General features: G+C 32.8%; 1 protein-coding gene across 1 annotated transcript in view; it reads right to left on the bottom strand.

The window, feature by feature from the left end:
* Nucleotides 1-20,124, bottom strand: part of LOC123530249 (A disintegrin and metalloproteinase with thrombospondin motifs 9-like) — a 151,327-nt gene that overhangs the window by 74,427 nt on the left and 56,776 nt on the right. The window contains exons 5-6 of the mRNA XM_053522100.1: nt 17,326-17,409; nt 4,013-4,134 (exon numbers count right to left, since the gene is read on the bottom strand). Of these exons, the coding sequence (XP_053378075.1) occupies nt 4,013-4,134; nt 17,326-17,409 (206 nt within the window). The remainder of the gene's footprint in view (nt 1-4,012; nt 4,135-17,325; nt 17,410-20,124) is intronic.

The raw sequence follows: 20,124 nt of genomic DNA, 5'->3' as shown, positions 1-20,124 counted from the left end.
CAAGCATGTCATTGGCCAATTTTTAAAAAGTGCACAGAAACAACCAATCAAATGCTGGAGTATAAAAATTGGTCCCCAAACTCAGTTACACAACCTCAGACGCTTGAACTAAAATTAGAAATTGCATGATGGGAAAATTTAAAATGCATTACTTGAAAAAACACTTCAGTGCATTGATAAATCAACCCTTTCAATCAAAAAAAGGACTAAAATGAAAGTTCTATGGTTCATCCCTTACATATTGCTAAAGCTTAAATTCTGAGAATCTCGCATGTAACCAGACGTTTTTCAGCCACCTTGTCTGTCAATGGACTAAATATCGCATTCAAAACTATCATTTTATCAAGAAAATGTATGTATATCTAGTCATTTTTTCTTCTTCTTCACCGAGAAGTTTGATAGGGTACAGGGATATTAACCGAGATATATTATATGCAAATGCCAGCTTAAACTAGAGCTATCACTAAAGGTGATGAATGTACCCCCTGCATGCACTGACACAGTACATTGCAATCTGAAACACGCAAGATTGCATAATTATATTGACTGTATGTATATAGACTGTATGTATACAGTTTAGTAACAAAAAACAAAGTCCCATAACTATGCAGAATATTTATCTAAAAGAACATAACATGCACCATGCACAACTAGGGTTGGTACTGATCACTTGTGTGAAGTTTCATTAAATTGTGTGCAAGAGTTCGGAAGATTAGGCGCGCACAAGACGACTGCATATGCAGACTGTATGTACATAGTATGTTAACAAGAAACAAAGTCCCATAACTCTGCAATTTTTGTCGTTGAAAGAACCTAACATGCCCCATGCACAACTACTGTTGTTACTGATCACTTGTGTGAAGTTTCATTAAATTGTGTCAAGTGGATGAGGAGAGATGGTGTGCACAAGATTGTGTCTATGTATATAGTTTAGTAACAAAGAACAAAGTCCCATAACTCTGCAATTTTTTTTTCTGAAAGAACTTAACATGCCCCATGCACAACTACTGTTGTTACTGATCACTTGTGTGAAGTTTCATTAAATTGTGTCAAGTGGATGAGGAGAGATGGTGTGCACAAGATTTTGTCTATGTATATAGTATAGCAACAAAAAACAAAGTCCCATAACTCTGCAAAATTTTTTTCTGAAAGAACCTAACATGCCCCATGCACAACTAATGTTGTTACTGATCACTTGTGTTAAGTTTCATTAGATTGTGTCAAGTGGATGAGGAGAGATGGTGCGCACAAGATTGTGTCTAAGTATATATAACAGTAACAAAAAACAAAGTCCCATAACTCTGCAAGTTTTTTTTTTGAAAGAACCTAACATGCCCCATGCACAACTACTGTTGTTACTGATCACTTGTGTGAAGTTTCATTAAATTGTGTCAAGGGGATGAGGAGAGATGGTGCGCACAAGATTGTGTCTACGGACAGACAGACGGACGGACGGACAGACAGACAACCTGAAACCAGTATACCCCCCCACCTTACAACTTTGTTGTTGGGGGGTACAAAAAGGACCAAGTACCAATAAATGATTTCAATTTCAATTTTGTCGTGATTCATAAATTATGACATTTACTGCGCAGGTAAAATGTATGTCGTTGTAACGTTTAGAAATTACTAAGATAAGTCATTCAACCAACGGATATCTCCTAACCCTCATTCATGAGTCTCAGCACATTATTTTCTGCAACTGATTTCTCATCAACGAAATAAATTTATCGTTAAATCAAAGAATGTACAAGTGTCAGCAAATAAAATAAACAAGAGGGCCATGAAGGCCCTGTATCGCTCACCTGACCTATTGACCTAAAGATCATCAAGATTAACATTCTGACCAAGTTTCATCAAGATATGTTCATAAATGTGGCCTCTACAGTATTAACTAGCTTTTCTTTTGATTTGACCCCGTGACCTAGTTTTTGACCCAACATGACCCAGATTCGAACTTGACCTAAAGATCATCAAGTTTAACATTCTAAGTTTCATGAAGATACAGTCATAAATGTGGCCTCTAGAGTGTTAACAAGCTTTTCCTTTGATTTGCCCCCATGACCTAATTCTTGACCCAACATGACCCAGATTCGAACTTGACCTAAAGATCATCAGTTTAATATTCTGACTAAGTTTCATGAAGATATAGTCATAAATGTGGCCTCTACACTGTTAACAAGCTTTTCCTTTGATTTAACCTAGTGACCTAGTTTTTGACCGAAGCTGACCCAGGTTTAAACTTGACCTAAAGAGCATCAAGATAAACATTCTGACCAAGTTTCATTAGATATGGTCATAAATGTGGCCTCTACAGTGTTAACTAGCTTTTCCTTTGATTTGACCAGGTGACCTAGTTTTTAACCCTACATGACCCAGATTCAAACTGGACCTTAAGATCATCAATATTAACATTCTGACCAAGTTTCATGAAGATATAGTCAAAATGCGGCTCTACAGTGTTAACAAGCTTTTCCTTTGATTTGACCTGGTGACCTAGTTTTTTGACCCCAGATGACCAATATCAAACTCGTCAGATTTTTAAGGATAACATCTGACTATGGTTCATTAAGTTGGGCCAAAATTGTGACCTCTAGAGTGTTAACAAGCTTTTCCTTTGATTTTGACCAGTGACCTAGTTTTGACCCCAGATGACCAATATTGAACTCATCCAAGATTTTATGGAGGTAACATTCTGACCAAGTTCATTAAGATTGGGCCAAAATGTGACCTCTAAGAGTGTAAACAAGCTTTTCCTTTGATTTGACTGGTGACCTAGTTTTTAACCCCAGATGACCCAATCGACTCGTCCAAGACTTTATGGGGGTAACATTCTGACAAGTTTTCATAAATTGGGTCAAAATTGTGCTCTAGAGTGTTAAAGCTTTTCCATTTGATTTGACTGGTGACCTAGTTTTGAACCAGATGACCCAATACGAACTCGTCCAGATTTTTATGGAGGGTAACATTCTGACAAGTTTCATTAAGATTGAGCCAAAAATGTGCCTCTAGAGTGTTACAGTCAAATTGTTGACGACGGACGAGACGGACGGACGGCGATACGGACGGACGAGGACGCAACGTCGCCGGACACAGGGTGATCACTAAAGCTCACCTTTGAGCACTTCGTGCTCAGGTGAGCTAAAAACTCAAGGTGGGTATTTTTTTCCTTAATGCAAACCTTGATTTATTATGATTTTTTCTATGTCACTAATTCCCTAAATACAACCTTGGAGGTGCATGAATTAAGATGTCTTCTCGTCTTGAGGGTTAAAGCTATGACTCACCTAATCTTTGCTTTTGTAATAAAGATTAGTATTTCTTTTTCATCTTTCTTAATAAGTTGTTCTTTTTCAGTGTCATTAATTTATTTACCTATCGGAGCTCAAATAAATTGCACATTTTTGAGTGTCAAATATCAAACATTTGAAAATCACTAGGAAATTTCATTCTTTCAAATAAAGTTTTTTGAAGTAAAATATCTTCAGTATTATCAAATCAAGACCTATTCAGAATTAAAATATTTAGTATTTCTACAAGCAAAGCAACTTAATGGTTAGATAATATATAAGTTCCTGTGATAGAGTTAACTTAATTCTGTGAGGTAATGGAATAAAATACTGCCCTTTTCATTACAGTCGATGTACATTAGTTCTAAAGCCAGGAAATCACCTTCAGCCTTAAATTCGTGCAAAACACGCGAAAATTCATCCTGCACGAACAAAAATGATAATCACAGTAACTGATTTCAAGGTGGATTTTCATGACCAATACTCTGAGTATAAAAGTTGGACTGAAGTCTGAAAAATGTTACATTTTCTGATTCATTCATATTCGGACAGTGTCATATCTGCATCATCCTGTTATTAAGTATGCTTAAAAGTAAATACACAATATATAATTGCTGCAGTATGCTGCAGATTTATTAAACTCTGTATTTTTAAGTTTTAGATGCTGGCCATTTGCAAATATGTGTATGTAAAGTTGTCCAAGAAAAACCCATGAAACTTACCTTGTTAATAAAATTGCTGTATCATAATGAGATCTGCTGTGTTCATCTCCATTGTTCACAGATTGCCACTTACAGAATCTTTTCAGTGTTTCACCGGCATTTGGGGTAATTTTAGGTCCTTCCTGGTAAACAGAAAATATCAAAAAGATTAGCAATATATGGAATCAAAGATTTACTTTCTTAAAAAGAACAGCAATTCAAACTTTTAATTAATTGGCTGTTTAAACATTAGGTGTAATGCAATGAAACAGCAAAAACCGAATTTCTTCAAGTTAATACATAATGCATAATGACCATTTTGTGAAATAAACCAATATTTGGTTCTAAAGTATTAGGTGATTATTTTATCGTACTTTCATGACACTTTTTCCCTCCATTTTTTTCTTTTGAAACTACAATTGTTTGACTGACTCATTACAAGATTATGATGAAATAAACCATTTTTCCTTTTATACGTCTCATTAATCACATAGAATTGATGAAAGCGAACAATATTTTTTGTCAAGTTTTACACTTAGCTGCACATGACCGTAATACGTCCATACAAAATTACAATAATTTAGATGATTTATTTGACTGGATGAAACTTGGTATGTTCAAATGGTGTGTCTTGTCAAATTTTGATAAGTCAAACTAAACAACCTTGCACCTCTGCTGTCAAAACAACATTTTACTTTTTTTAAGTAGGTATATTAGACAAATCAATTTTTTTTTTGTGACTGACTAGAGTTGGCCATAGTTTATTAATGCATGAAAGAATGTATTGTTCATTTCGGAAAATAACATCAAATTTTTGATTGTTAACGTTGCCAGAACTTAAAATCAAAACTAATATTTTCACTTACATAACTTAATTGAGTAGGTATTAAAGTCGCTTCAAAATAAAGGTTCTGTTTATAACTTATTTTTCCTATGAGGCATGAAAACAAATTAAGAAATTTATTACTAGTATACATGTTTTGCCTTTTTAAGTATCAGAAATGACTGGAAAAAAAGTGTTTTTCTGTTCTTTTTTGTTTGTTTCTTTTACCACTGTAAAAAATTGTAAATGACAAGTAACAATTACTAACGTATTACATAGCCTAATTAATGCACATGTTCTATTATGTTTTATCGGACATATAAACAATAGAAGGAACTACTTTTTTTACCTTTTATTTGTATAATTTGGCACAAACCAGTGTGCATTTTTATCGCAGATCATCATGTTACATAATACACATAAAGAATGCACAATCACAATTCCATGTGATATGGCGTGTGAAATATTTTCTCATCAGAAAGGTAATAAATTAACACAGTTGTGACATAATACGATTCTGACAAAGATAATGCAAAATAATTTGTTCGATAATGTTACCGCATGGTACAAACATGCTTTACGGTGACGTTTTACATATGCTGAATCACTAGAAAACATTTTAAACATTACAATGCACAAAGCCTTCTTTTCCGATTTTTTCGCTTCTCTTGCTCTGTACATTAATTGTGCATTAGTAACATTATAATATACTATGTTTAATTTCTACCGACTATATAAATGAGCTGCACTTTCACCTCATCCCTTCCAGGTTTCATTAACGTAAAATTCTGTAGCCTGAGTCATGTCGTGAAAATTATATATTTATGAAACAGCAATTTTTTTCGAAGGATGAAAAATATATTTATAATAAAAAAAGAGAGACTCAGACTGAATGCACTTCAAGTGGAGATGAATTACGCTACTGTTAGTAACAGCATAAAAATAACCAAAATTAAAATCTACAAAAACTTCGATAAAAAGCTCCATTCAAGAAAAAAAAACACACTTATTCATCGATTTAAATGTTACTTTTAACTGCGTTTAAATTGGTGCTTTTTTTAACCAAAGGGAAGTCATTAAATTTGTTTACTATCAATGTTAATCATCTGTGAGATAAATTACAAGTTCAATAGGAATGGTGTACAAGTATTACACTTTAAATTACTTGTTAGCCTTCAATTAATAAAAACTCAAAATCGTATATTCATCAATTTATAATTTGACAAATTGCTTCAAAAAGTGATTTTTTTCCATTTACCTCAAAAAAAGGAGATTTCTTTCTCGTTATTTTCATAACTCAGAAAAGCGAACGGCATATTAATAAAAAAAAGATGCAATATTGTAGACTTTATAACTTTGTGATTGAATGATTTAAATAAATTGTCTAAAAAGTGGGAAAAAAGGAAGTCTACGATATATACATACATATTATTTTTTAATATAGCTTATAGGACTCTAGTGCTATAAGGCAATCTATGAAAACCTAAGGAAACTGAAATCTATTTTTTTTTTTCTTCACTTGTAATTTTACTTTTAAGTTTGGAATTAAACAGAAGTATGCAGAGGAAAAGAACAAGAGCTGTCTGATGACAGCGCGCTCGACTATTCGAAGAATTGATTGAAGAATGGGGTCAAAATATTTCCACGGAAATTCAGACAAAAGAAATAAATAGATTAGACAAACAATGTTCCTGTATTATTTTGATTTCGATAAGTCTTGCACTAAATGGCAATATATGAGCCAATTTCAAAGTCCAAAAAGGGCCATAATTCAGTCAAAATAGTTACGTACTCTTGCCTACAGATGGAAATCATAATGATAAACAAGTGTTCAAAGTTTAAAAGCCATATGTCAAATAGTTTTGACAAAACATGGATTTGTATGAAAACAGAACCAATTTCAAAGTCCAAAAAGGGCCATAATTCAGCCAAAATAGATGACAGAGTTATGTTCTCTTTCCTACAGATAGAGACTATTATACTAAACAAGTGATAAAAGTTTCAAAGCCATATGTCAAACACTTTACAAAAAATATGAACTGGTACGAAAAACTTAACCAAGATTTCTAAGTCAAAAGGGGTCATAATTCAGCCAAAATCCTTGATGGAGTTATGTACTCTTGCCTATAACTGGACATGGTGATGGTAAACAGGTGCTGAAAGTTTCAAAGCTTTATCTCAAAAGACTTTGTCAAAATATGAACTGGTACGAAATATTAACCCAGATTTCTAAGTCAAAAAGGGCCATAATTCAGCCAAAATCCTTGATAGAGTTATGTGCTCTTGCCTATAACTGGACATGGTGATGGTAAACAAGTGTTGAAAGTTTCAAAGCTTTATCTCAAAAGACTTTGTCTAAATATGAACTGGTACGAAAAACTTAACCAAGATTTCTAAGTCGAAAAGGGCCATAATTCTGCCAAAATCCCTGATGGAGTTATGTATTCTTGCCTATAACTGGCCATGGTGATGGTAAACAAGTGTTGAAAGTTTCAAAGCTTTATCTTAAACGACTTTGTCAAAATATGAACTGGTACGAAAAACTTAACCATGATTTCTAAGTCAAAAGGGGCCATAATTCAGCCAAAATCCTTGATGGAGTTATGTGCTCTTGCCTATAACTGGCCATGATGATGGTAAACAAGTGTTGAAAGTTTCGAAGCTTTATCTCAAAAGACTTTGTCAAAATGTGGACTGGTACGAAAAACTTAACCAAGGTGTGACGCCGACGCCGACGCCGTGGTGAGTAGGATAGCTCTACTTATTCTTCGAATAGTCGAGCTAAAAATGTAATACATATGCATTAGAATCTTGTATATAGGCCCATTGTAGTGTACGAAGGGAACTTATGTATGACCTTGACCTTCAAAGTGATAGATCGGTTCTTGGAGACAGCAATTCTGTTCTTTCTTCCGTTATATCTACCCAGTCTCCAATTTGCACAGCAATATTCATAAGGACTTTTCTTCAATAATGCCACATTGCCATTGGTCAATTTCAGTATTATGTTCAAAAAGAGGTTACAGTTTGAGACTGACCTTCAATTCCTGGGCTTTGTTAAACTTTGACTCAAGACCTCAATCACCTGTTTACTTACTAACATATCAAATGGCAAGTAAGATGTGTGCTTCACTTTGAAACATCAACATTTATTGCCATTTTAATTGCTTTCAATTAATAAAAAAATTCAATGGTTATATTTTAATGTGCACGGGAGATCTATTCAGGTTGATTGTATACATTGACAAGACCATCTAAACTATTGAGACTTCTTTCAATAGTGTGTTACCAAAAGAAATAGAACACATATTAAAACACCAATTTCTTTGACATTTTTATTAGTCTTTGCAATTCTATATAAGTTGTCCGATATTCAATTCTGTGATCAGCATGTAAAAATACATGCCTTCTTTCCCAAGGAATATAAAATAGACAAAAAAGTATATGTTTTACTCTTTGGAGAAGACCTATTAAAATTTCCATGAACCCTGACAGATGAAAGGTTATTTGATGAAAAATGAGCTTTCAAAATAATAAGCCCAGTATTATTTGACCACACTGAAATCTCCAGTAATTATCAGTGTTCAAATCATTCCAAACAGTCGAAAATAGGTTCTACTATAATCCATTTTCTCCATTCAACTCCAAGGTACATTAATATTTGTTGTCAAAATGCAGAAAGTGGAACAGATTTACAAAGTTTAAATCATTATGGGCAGATCAGATTCTTTAGATGATTGATTATACATGCTTTTACAAGATCCAGATGAATTCCATATGCTTTTCACTGACCAGGATGATTTGTCAAGCTTCTACTGATGCTGACACTTCCACTAATTATCAAATGACCCCAGCTTTGGTCAAAATCATTAGTTTTGATAGAAAAGGTGTGAAAAGTCACTGACTTCATTCAGATCATTGAAATCAGTAACATATACTTAACTTTGATGATCACAGATTGTCTCCTTATGAAAAATATCAGTTGTCAATCTCCGAGGTATGATTTTATTTTTCAACAAAAGCCGTCAAGATTCAGAGATAAGTTGGACACTATTCTATTTCAAACAGGCTACCAGATTATAAGTGTAGTTTTACTTGGCCTTCTCCGCCCCTTCCCAAACATCAGCACGGGTCAAGTACTTGTCAATATGGGGATCCCATGTTCATCTGGACAATCAGACCTGGCTAATATTTCAACAACTGCCATGTTAATTAGAAGGTGTCTGAAAGCTTTGACAACCAAACAACCACTCTCCTAACCTCACCGCTTGCTTTATAAGGTTTATTTTGGCAAGTTAAACTTAACCTGTCTTATAAAACTCTAACCAGTGTAAAAACAGTAACATGGGTCAAATCCATCATGAATTTGTCTAAAAAAATTACACTTTAATATTCTTATAATTTATCATTCTATTAGAAACTACTAAAAAGTTTCTTTTCAGATGTCACTTTCATGAAAAAATTAATTAAATTTGCTAAAATAGCACATGGTTTCTGTTTAATGTTCAAATGATCAAATAACTTATTTTTAACATTCCTCTTCAATAATGAAATAGTCTTTACTTTGTTCTTGCTTTCAGAAAAGTATGCAAAACCTCGTAAATTTCTCATAAAACTAACAGTGTCATCCTTAAAGCAAAGGCCAAAACAATTAAGGTATTGAAGAACACAACATTAAAACAGTATTCATATGTTCGTTACATGACACGACATGGTTTTCAAACAATTAAGGGCAAAACCGTTTTATTCAATCATTTCATTTTGTAAGTATTTGAGGCTTTATCATGATCGCTGATAAAGATCTTGTAATTTCTGTTGCAATCAAAAGCCACCTGTGCTGATTTAACTGATTGACAGGCAAAACAACCGTATGAAAGGTTTTAATGCGGGTCTACAGTTTCAGACCTATATAAGCCTAATACCTGTTGAAGTTATTTCGTGTAGACAAGTGATACGGGTTTAAATCAAACGAAAAATGACGAGGACATAACCTTAAGTAATACTACACTTCAAGACAACTCACGCGAAAATGGTGCTGTCATAAGAAACTGAAAAGGTTACCAAAAATATTTGTAAAACACAATTTAAAATCAAATTTAATCCCAATCATTACACACGGACAATGTCTTAGCGTTCTTAATTTGATATTCAGTAATTTTGAAAGTCTCAAATAATTCACTTGTGATAAAAAGACATTTTAACACCTGTTAACGATATTAGTTCTAATCAATGGGCATATCCAAATAACAAAGTGTATAAAATATTTGCTTAATGATGTCTGCATGCTTTCCATGGCTGTGGAGGGCTATTTTATGTGAACATTACAAGAAATATATTATAGACAAATTATCAATTAAAATGCAGTTACCGGTATATGAATATTCTTTGATAAGTGCGTCTTTTTTATCTGTTGTTATTATTTCATTAGATCTATATTTAAGGTAGTAGTGGACCTGTAGTGGCAATTGTTGTCTGATTATGTACTCTTATGTAAGGCAGGTTCAGCATGCTTCAGTTAATGATGATATACCTCTTTCAGTACATACCGGAGAATGCCAGAAGTGCATACCTGGGAATGCTAAAAGCACATACCGGAGAATGCCGAAAGTGTATACCGGAGAATGCCGAGTGCATACCGGAGAATGCGAAAAGTACATACCGGAGAATGCCGAAGTGCATACCGGAGAATGCCAAAAGTGCATACGGGAGAATGCCGGAAGTGCATACCGGAGAATGCCGGAAGTGCATACCGGAAGTGCATACCGGAAAATGCTGGAAGTGCATACAGAGAATACATAATCAAACGGAAATTTTCTCATGTCAGTAAGGGTCCACTACCTTAATCCTATTTTCCAAAAGTATTAAACTTAGGGTCTTTGGTTCCATACAAGCTTGCTTGCAATTGCTTGATCTGGTCTCTCAAAAGGCATCACAAGTTTCAAGTTTGCTTATTTCCTATTGGAAAAAGGAATATTATCCTTGCTTTTTTTTTTTTTTTTTTTTTTTTTTTTTTTTTTTTTGGTTAAAGAGCAAAATTTAGTGATGTCACTTTATGTAAGTTCTGTATGGTTCTTTTGTATCATGGAGGCCATGCAATGTTATTTTATAACAGAATTCCAAAGAAAGCTATGTTATGTGGTGAAAGTGCTGTTGCAGATTTTATTTCCTATTATGAATAGACTCAGTCAAACTGAATCTGCCATTACATTGCATGGTTGCATTCTATACTTCCATGGAATCTTCTTACAGATTTAATTAGAAAACATCCATTTGTGTTCTGGGGAAAAATTAACATACATTGCCTAGTACTTCACTCATATTTGTTTTTTTGTTTTGGTTTTAAAGCTGTTTTTCAACAATATTTCAGTTATAAAATGTGGGGCAGTTAACCTAAGCAGTGTTCTTTGATTCTGTACCAGTACAAACCTGTTCTCTGCGAGTAACTGCTAACTTCCCCATAATATTATGAATCAGAGGTGGAGGACAATACAGTATCTTCCATCAAGTCATCATGGAAAACATTCGCCTCGCCTGTGGATCGAACACATGACCCCGCAATTGGGCAGGCTTACCCATATTAGTTAACAATATATAAATTCATACTTTAATTAACAACAAATAGATGAATAAGTATAATGACCATAACAATTGTTTCATTAATATTGGGTGTGTCTATAAAAGGAGAAGAAATGATATTTTACACTGAAATTTAAAACGGATTGAACCAAATTTGACTTACGTTTGCAATATGATTAGTGTATTAGTTTCATCACAATAAATTATTTATGTTATAATGTACGGTATGCTTGAGAACATAATAATTTTATACAGTCTTCTTAATCATGATATCAAATATCTAAAAATGAAATAGGATTCAAATATAAGAGAATAATACGTTTATAATGTTAACAAATGTAATTTATTCTTGATTTTGATGTGAGATTTTTATAAGGAGTGTAGGAGTATCTTAACTTTATTTAGTCACCATTAGTTACCCATAAGACTAGAGAAATTAGTCAGTTTTGTTGCATTTATTTCCAGAATCTCCACTGGTTCTGTGCAAAACAGTTACTCATGGTACACAAAATAAAATTCAAAAATATTATAAATAAAATCTTGAGTTTGGTGACTTGGAGGAATTTGATCAAATGTGCAATCTCTTTATTTGTTAGTCTGGTGTCTTTGGGACCTATTTGTTCTACATTAACACACCTTTTTTTGTAAAATAATTCTACTAGGTTTGTATTCAATTTCTAACCAGTGTTTTTTTTAAAAACCTTTAAACCATCTGTAATGGCCCTTCTAACAGTCCTGTCAAAAAAACATGAAAGAAATGATCAGACTCTAGGTCATCCCTTTGAAGTAAAAAATATAACAGGCCACATTTAAAACTGCATTTCAAACAAAACTCAGACCTTAATACATGGCCCTACTTGTATTTTTATCTTGTCACAATTAGACAACAGTTAATAGTTATTTATATTACCAATTAACTGACAATATTATTCATAGATAAGTGTAATTAGTTAAGCATTTATGCAGGTTTGATGATAATGTCTAGATAAGTCTCTGAAGATGAAATACCTACCCTTATGATACCATCTCTAACTGTCTTTAAGTATAAAACTATCAGCAAAATCAGACAAAATATGAATTGTAAGGTGTCACCAGAGGTTACAGCTACAAAACTGGACCAAAATTATGCGAGAAGTATGTTAATATCAGATATTTCAGAAACTTGTTACAATTTAAAACTCAGTTTAAACAGTTTAAACTTGTATTTCATTAATCAGCTAATGTGCTGGTTTTAATGAGCTGAAGAGAGCATCAACCTATATGATCAAAGGCTTCAGTGAAATCAATGGAAAGAAAAAAAAGTTTTTTAAGGTGATCAACATGTATAATCAAAAGCTTCAGTGAAATCCATGGAAACAAAAAAAAGAAGTTTTTTTTAAGGTGATCAACATGTATAATCAAAAGCTTCAGTGAAATCCATGGAAACAAAAAAAAGAAGTTTTTTTAAGGTGATCAACATGAATAATCAAAAGCTTCAGTGAAATCAATGAAAAGAAAAAAAGAGTTTTTTAAGGTGATCAACGCTTCAGTGAAATCAATGGAAAGAAAAAAAAGTTTTTTTAAGGTGATCAACATGTATAATTAAAAGCTTCAGTGAAATCAATGTAAAGAAAAGAAATTTTTAAAGGTGATCAACATGTATAATCAAAAGCTTCAAAAAATCAATGGAAAGAAAAAAGTTTTTTTTAAGATGATTAACATGTATAATCAAAAGCTTCAAAGAAATCAATGTAAAGAAAAAAAAAAGTTTTTTAAGGTGATCAACATGTATAATCAAAAGCTTCAAAGAAATCAATGGAAAGAAAAAAAGTTGGGTTTTTTAAGCTGATCAACATGTATAATCAAAAGCTTCAGTGAAATCAATAGAAACAAAAAAAAAAAAGTTTTTTAAGGTGATCAACATGTATAATCAAAAGCTTCAGTGAAATCAATGGAAAGAAAAGAAATTTTTAAAGGTGATCAACATGTATAATCAAAAGCTTCAAAAAATCAATGGAAAGAAAACAGTTTTTTTAAGATGATCAACATGTATAATCAAAAGCTTCAAAGAAATCAATGTAAAGAAAAAACAAAGTTTTTTAAGGTGATCAACATGTATAATCAAAAGCTTCAAAGAAATCAATGGAAGAAAAAAAGTTTTTTAAGGTGATCAACATGTATAATAAAAAAACTTCAGTGAATTCAATGGAAACAAAAAAGTTTTATGGTGATCTTAAAACTACCTTATTGTAATCAAAAACTTTGAGGAAATCCTTGGAAACAAGGATATTTTTTATGACGATTGGAAGAAAGCACCAACCTATGTGATAAAAAGCTTTAGTGAACTTGTGGAATAGTCAACAAGCATAGGCTCTTGAGATTATAAAACTGAACCATGCCATTTGTCAATTTCAAGACTCTTACTTGGCATAACCAATCAGATACTTGAATTTTAAGACTGTGTTTTCAGTTACCCTAGATATTTTACTAAGCCACAAATTCTGAGTGAAACAGTATTACTATCAAAACTGGAGAAGCTGTCCTTATGTCAAACCATTTTGAATTATGAACAAGGTTAAACTAGAAAAAAGTGTACTCAATAATCATCATTGAGCACATTAAGTAGATCCCAGCAGAGCTTGTTGTAAGGGCAATAGGTTTGGAGATATCACTAGGTAACACCTTAAATACTTTATGCTTGATTTTACATAATCTGAAGATTTCTATGTTAATCCAGTCAGCTGGCTGCCACCAAAGATGTTTTTATGCCACACACAGCAAAGCAGATCATTTTCAAATAGTAAAATATGTAAAATCTTAAGACACCAATCCTATTTTTGGAAAACTAATTTGATTTTTTTTCCCAAAGGTGCAGAATTTTGTAACTATTTTAAGATCTTTGACAAAAACTTGCTTTTTTTCCCTGGTGTATGTTTAAAGACTCTTAAATGTATTTCATCAATTGCAACCAGACAAAACAGACACTGCAATTTGTTGTCTGATGTAACATAGATTGCATAAAGTTTGTGAGAACTGTTTCTACTTATATATACACAACCATAATTTTGCTAATATTTACTTACGGCTGTAACACAGAAAATGTATAAAATAATCATCTAAATCATGCCACACTGAGTTGAATGAAGCAGTTGAATTAAAATCAGGACAAAAGCAATGATGCAAATTATATTCCATCTCCAACACTCGCGTTATATCATACATGGGGGCTCTGAAAGTTCCAACAGGAGGCCATTATTTCAGATTCAGTTTATTGATATATAAATTTGATATTAAATTTACATATTAATATTGTCTTTTCTAAATTATTCCTAAGTTACATTTCATTTGCGTGTTGTAGGTTTTCTTTTTTCAATTTTCATAAACTGTCATCATGTTATTGTAGTCGAATGTCATTAGCTCTGTACATATTACTCAATGACATTAAAAATTTTAGAGAAAAAAAATGCAGATACTAACATTATTTTACATTACTTCTACATTTCAAGTTAAGGATATGTGCTAAAATTAACCAGCAGCAAAAATATACATCTTGTACAGGCTGCATAATTTTAGCAAAACTACAAATGTACGTTAATCTCATGACCGTTGCGGCAGCAAGACCATATTAATACATGTATGTGCAAAATGTAAATAGCTGTAACTTTCAAACAAATTAATTTTTACTGGCTATATTTTCAGTTCTTAAGTCTTACAGATCAAAGAACATATATGCAAAATATCAGATGGTAAAAAAGTTACGACTTTCATACCTGAACTTTTTGAACTGCCCTTGTACTTGACCTTATTGTCTGGGTAGCCAGCAGGGATCTCCAAGTGGTAGTAGATAAAAATGATAACCAGGAATATATGTAATGATTAATGTGGTAACCTGTGTAATCCAAGGTGATCTCTCTTGTTTAAAGGTCATTAAAAAGCACTATCACATAATCCTGCATTTAAAACAATATGTTTTATCCACTTTTTTCATGGTGGTAAAATTGATAATCGTGTCATTTACTGCTTCGTATCAGGTATAAATGTGATGTCTGTTAAAATTGCTTTAACGTTTTAAGCTAGGCTTTTGGCAAAATCTGTATATAAATCCCAGAAAAAAAAAAACACATTAATATAGCAGACAGTAGCAGTAACAGTTACATTTAAACATAAGAATTTTTTTTTTTTTTGTACTCAATTGTTTTTTGGTTTGTTTTTTTTTGAAAGTCTAATAAGAGAACCACCTTTTTCTCTCAAGATCAACTACGGTTTACTGTCAACTGTCAAGGATTACTAAAAACTCTCATGGCTTCTTACCAGCTCTTATTTTTTACAAAAACAAGAGCTGTCCGTAAGACAGCCAAGCTCGACTATTTGAAATATTGTCACAGAAGCAGGAAATTATTACCCAAAATGTTAAATATCAAAAGAGTTTTAAGTTCGAAAGAGGACATAATTTGACCAAAATACATATCAGAGTTATGGGACTTGATGTTATCAACTAGTTTTATAACCCCGAAGAAACATGTTAAGTTTCAATTCAGTATCAGCATTAGTTTTGGGGATAGTACCTTGCATGTAAAACTTTAACCAGAATTTTCTAAGTCCAAAAGGGGGCATAATTTGCTCAAAATACATGTTAAGAGTTATGGAACTTGACCCAGTGAGGTTGGTAATTGACCTAGAAAAAGAATAAATAAGTTTCAAAGCTATATGCCTTTTGGTAATAGCTGTATGTACTTGCACGCAAAACTTTAACCAGGATTTTCTAAGTCCAAAAGGGGGCATAATTTGCCCAAAATACATGTCAGAGTTATGGGACTTGGTGCTATCAACTAGTTTTATAACCCCGAAGACACATGTGAAGTTTCAATTTAATATCTGTAGTAGTTTTGGAGATAGTTACTTGCATGTAAAACTTTAACCAGGATTTTCTAAGTCCAAAATTTGCCCAAAATACATGTCAGAGTTATAGGACTTGACCCAGTGAGGTAGGTAATTGATCTAGAAAAAGAAAAATTAAGTTTCAAATCTATATGCCTTTTAGTAATAGCTGTATGTACTTGCACGCAAAACTTCAACCAGAATTTGCTAGGTCCAAAAGTGGGCATAATTTGGCCAAAATACATGTCAGAGTTATGGGACTTGACCCAGTGAGGTAGGTAATTGATCTAGAAAAAGAAAAAATAAGTTTCAAATCTATATGCCTTTTAGTAATACCTGTATGTACTTGCACGCAAAACTTTAACCAGAATTTTCTAAGTCCAAAAGGGGGCATAATTTGGCCAAAATGAAGGTCAGAGTTATGGGACTTGGTGCTATCAACTAGTTTTATAACCCCGAAGACACATGTGAAGTTTCAATACAATATCTGCATTAGTTTTGGAGATAGTAACTTGCATGTAAAACTTTAACCAGAATTTTCAAAAAAGGGGGCATAATTTGCTCAAAATACATGTTAGAGTTATGGAACTTGACCCAGTGAGGTTGGTAATTGACCTAGAAAAAGAATAAATAAGTTTCAAAGCTATATGCCTTTAAATGATAGCTGTATGTACTTGCATGCAAAAACTTAACCAAGGTGTGACGCCGACGCCTAAGCCAGGGTGAGTAGAATAGCTAGACTATTCTTTGAATAGTCAAGCTAAAAAACAACAAAAACTCGCAGTTTAATGGCAACTCTTATGGTTTACTGATAATTCCTCTGACGGTTTTCTGACCACTCTCATGGTTTGCAACAGCCTTGGGTTACTAATGACTTAACACCTATATCTGATAGTGTTCTTTCTACTAATAGCCTGTACCTCATATTCAATAGACCATTAAATTTTAGGACTATTTATGATCAGTCTCTCATGGTTTACAGTCTCTTACCTATGACCAGACTCTCTTGGTTTTTCAAGCAAGCTATGATCATTCTCCGATATTAATAAATATTTAATAATAACACAGATTTACTTACCCTTTCTGAGTGAAAGATGACTATTTTTACAATGACGATGTGGATGAAATGTCTTATGGTGTGATTTCTATATATACTGTTTACCTGAAAAAGACAAAAGAAAATATATTAGATTATCAGTCATTGTAAAATTAAAGTTCAAACATTTCCTTCATAATAGAATTTAAGACATTAATCTGACCCAAATGCAGTTTGCTTCAGCCAATCAAAGGGCTTGGGAGTGAAGCTGATATTTTTGCATAGACAACACACATGCTCTTTAGCAGAATTACTATGCAACTTTTAAGAGTGCAAAATTATTGCATGAAAGAACAAGTGCTTATTTCTCAATGTAGATCTAATAATCTTTTTATCACATATGCATCTGTATTAAAAAAAAAATTATAACTTTTATTTAATAAAAAATATCAATTTGTCTTTTTTAGCCAGAGCATAATGAAAAAAATTAACATGCATGAAACTGATGTCACATTGTTTAAATGACATCATGCACCTAATAAGGAATTTGAACATCAACATCAAAAAACTATAGCTGTTGAAGGTTCTATTGCCCATTTGTTAACATTCTGAACAAATAATAAAAAGTAATAATTCTGAATATTTGATAGGCTCAGTAGTAGAGAATCCAGCAAGGAACACTGGGTATATAAACTGCATTGTCCTGCAAGTATTACATAACTGAAATACTTGTTTTATCTTAAACTAACCCATACATGTGATAAGTTCAGAATCCCAAAACTGGAGGTTTGCCATTTTTCAGCTGGAGTTGGGGTCTCAAAACTGGAGGTTTTTTATCGACATAAATTAAGCGCGCGGACACATAACTTAGAGACAAAATCCAGTATTTTTGGCCACACAATAATGTATACACCAGAAGAAACAATCCTCATAACTCTTGATTTGAATTTTGACAGTGTTATGCGATGCCACTTTTTAAATTACATTTTTTGTTAAAGTTATATAATGTCTAATATCTCTGTTACAGTCAAATCTATTGATCGACTATTATGCCCCTTTTACTGGCAAAGCTTTAATTGCCCCTTTTACTGGCAAAGCTTTAATTCAGAGTCAATCACTGAGAAAAGTCGAGCATACTGTCTTACAGAAGCTCCCTCTTGTTCTAACTTTAAACTTTTTTAACAGATTAAATTTGCAGAAACAAAGTCTCAATTTAGGTCTGAAATGGTGATGAACATGCATTAACATTATTCTACTCGAGGAAGCTTTAAATTTGTCTGAACACAACTCATAAATTATGTAAATTCGATCTTACCCCACCCATTTTCGTATAAAAATATGATTTTGGCATGAAAAATAGAGAACAGAAATGCATCAACGTGTATTTACCTTTACCAAAATAATGTAGATTGATGTTATCAAATAAATGAGTGTGTATTTTCATCCAATTTTCAATGAAATAAGTCCGACTTTAGTAAGAAATTAATTTGGTAAACATTGGAAGAAAATGGCGTAACTGCATAAGGGGAAATAACACTCCTGTTCTAAAAATAGTAATGGGTTAGGTTTTATGAGATTTTATTACCGAACAAAACTTTTCTTTGAATAATTAAAATTCATTTCAGTTGGGAATTATTTCTTATGACTGAGAGTTTTTTTTGCTTCAAATTGGTAAAAAATGGAGCCTAACTGGCATTGAGAATAGGCCGATATTCGGCCCCGTGAGGCAGGTGGAAAAGGCCCTGCTTGCCTAATCCCTTATCAAAACAAACAATTAATAGGCCTAATTCACCTTTGACAAACAACTCTTTCCTCCAGCTACATGCGTGTCAAACATGTATAATACACAACAGTCGGTGATACTTTGATTTACTGTGTAAACATGTTTGGCACTCCTCGGTAATTATCAATGAAAAGCGGGAGAAATATGGTTTTGGTCGGGAGACGGGAGGCAAGGTGAAAAAATCGGGATTTTAACCCTCCCGCGCGGGAGATCACATGTATGACTAACCAGACAAACATTTGGTATATCACCAGTAGAATTCTGTTACACGTGGCCTAAACGCGAAACTAGTCTATCTGCTTCTATTTCTATATACACATAGACTAGTTTCGCGTTGAGGCGACGTGTATCACAGGGCAAATTGCATATTCAGCTAATTCGGTTTAATTATTTTCAAGTGCAACTCTTAACAGACTTGTTTGATTGACAGCCAAATATTTCAGTGTAAATCTACTGGAAATATCAACAAAAAAATGAATATACCATGTGTTAAATCATTTAACATCTCTAATTCTGTACAATATGATATTCAGCCTATCGTGCGGATATGCTGACATTATATATTTGGAATATAAAAAAAAACTTTTAAGATCAAAAAAATTCTTATAGGTGATTGATAACACAGACTTCTGACGGAAATTCTCAAAATCTGAAACGTGGATTTCAAGGAAGTAATTGTAAAGCATGTAACATAAATTTTTACATATCTGATAAATACTACAATCAAGCATTCTTGGACAATTGTAAAGCCAGAAATGGAATTTCCTGCAAAGTCTTTGGCACTTCACGCATTCTGGAAAATTTCTAATGAATGCATTGCTTGTGATATTGTAATATATGAATTCTCAATTTCTTAATGTTTTGTTCTTTAATATTTGGTTTTTCAAAATAATTTCAGATACCTGATGTATAGGCAATGAGGGCTGGAACTCCTGCTAAAAAGTTCTGTCAATGTCATTCTAATGGTCACATTCATTTTAATGTCTATTTTTTGCATTTGATGGCAAAATGGCAAATTTATGTTGCAAAGTAGACCTTGTAGTTTTGCCTTCTAGAGA

Source organism: Mercenaria mercenaria, chromosome 13, assembly GCF_021730395.1.
Source record: "Mercenaria mercenaria strain notata chromosome 13, MADL_Memer_1, whole genome shotgun sequence".
Classification (NCBI taxonomy): Eukaryota; Metazoa; Mollusca; class Bivalvia; order Venerida; family Veneridae; genus Mercenaria; species Mercenaria mercenaria.
Note: the sequence above shows the minus strand (reverse complement) of the source record. Positions and strands in the feature narration are given on the sequence as shown.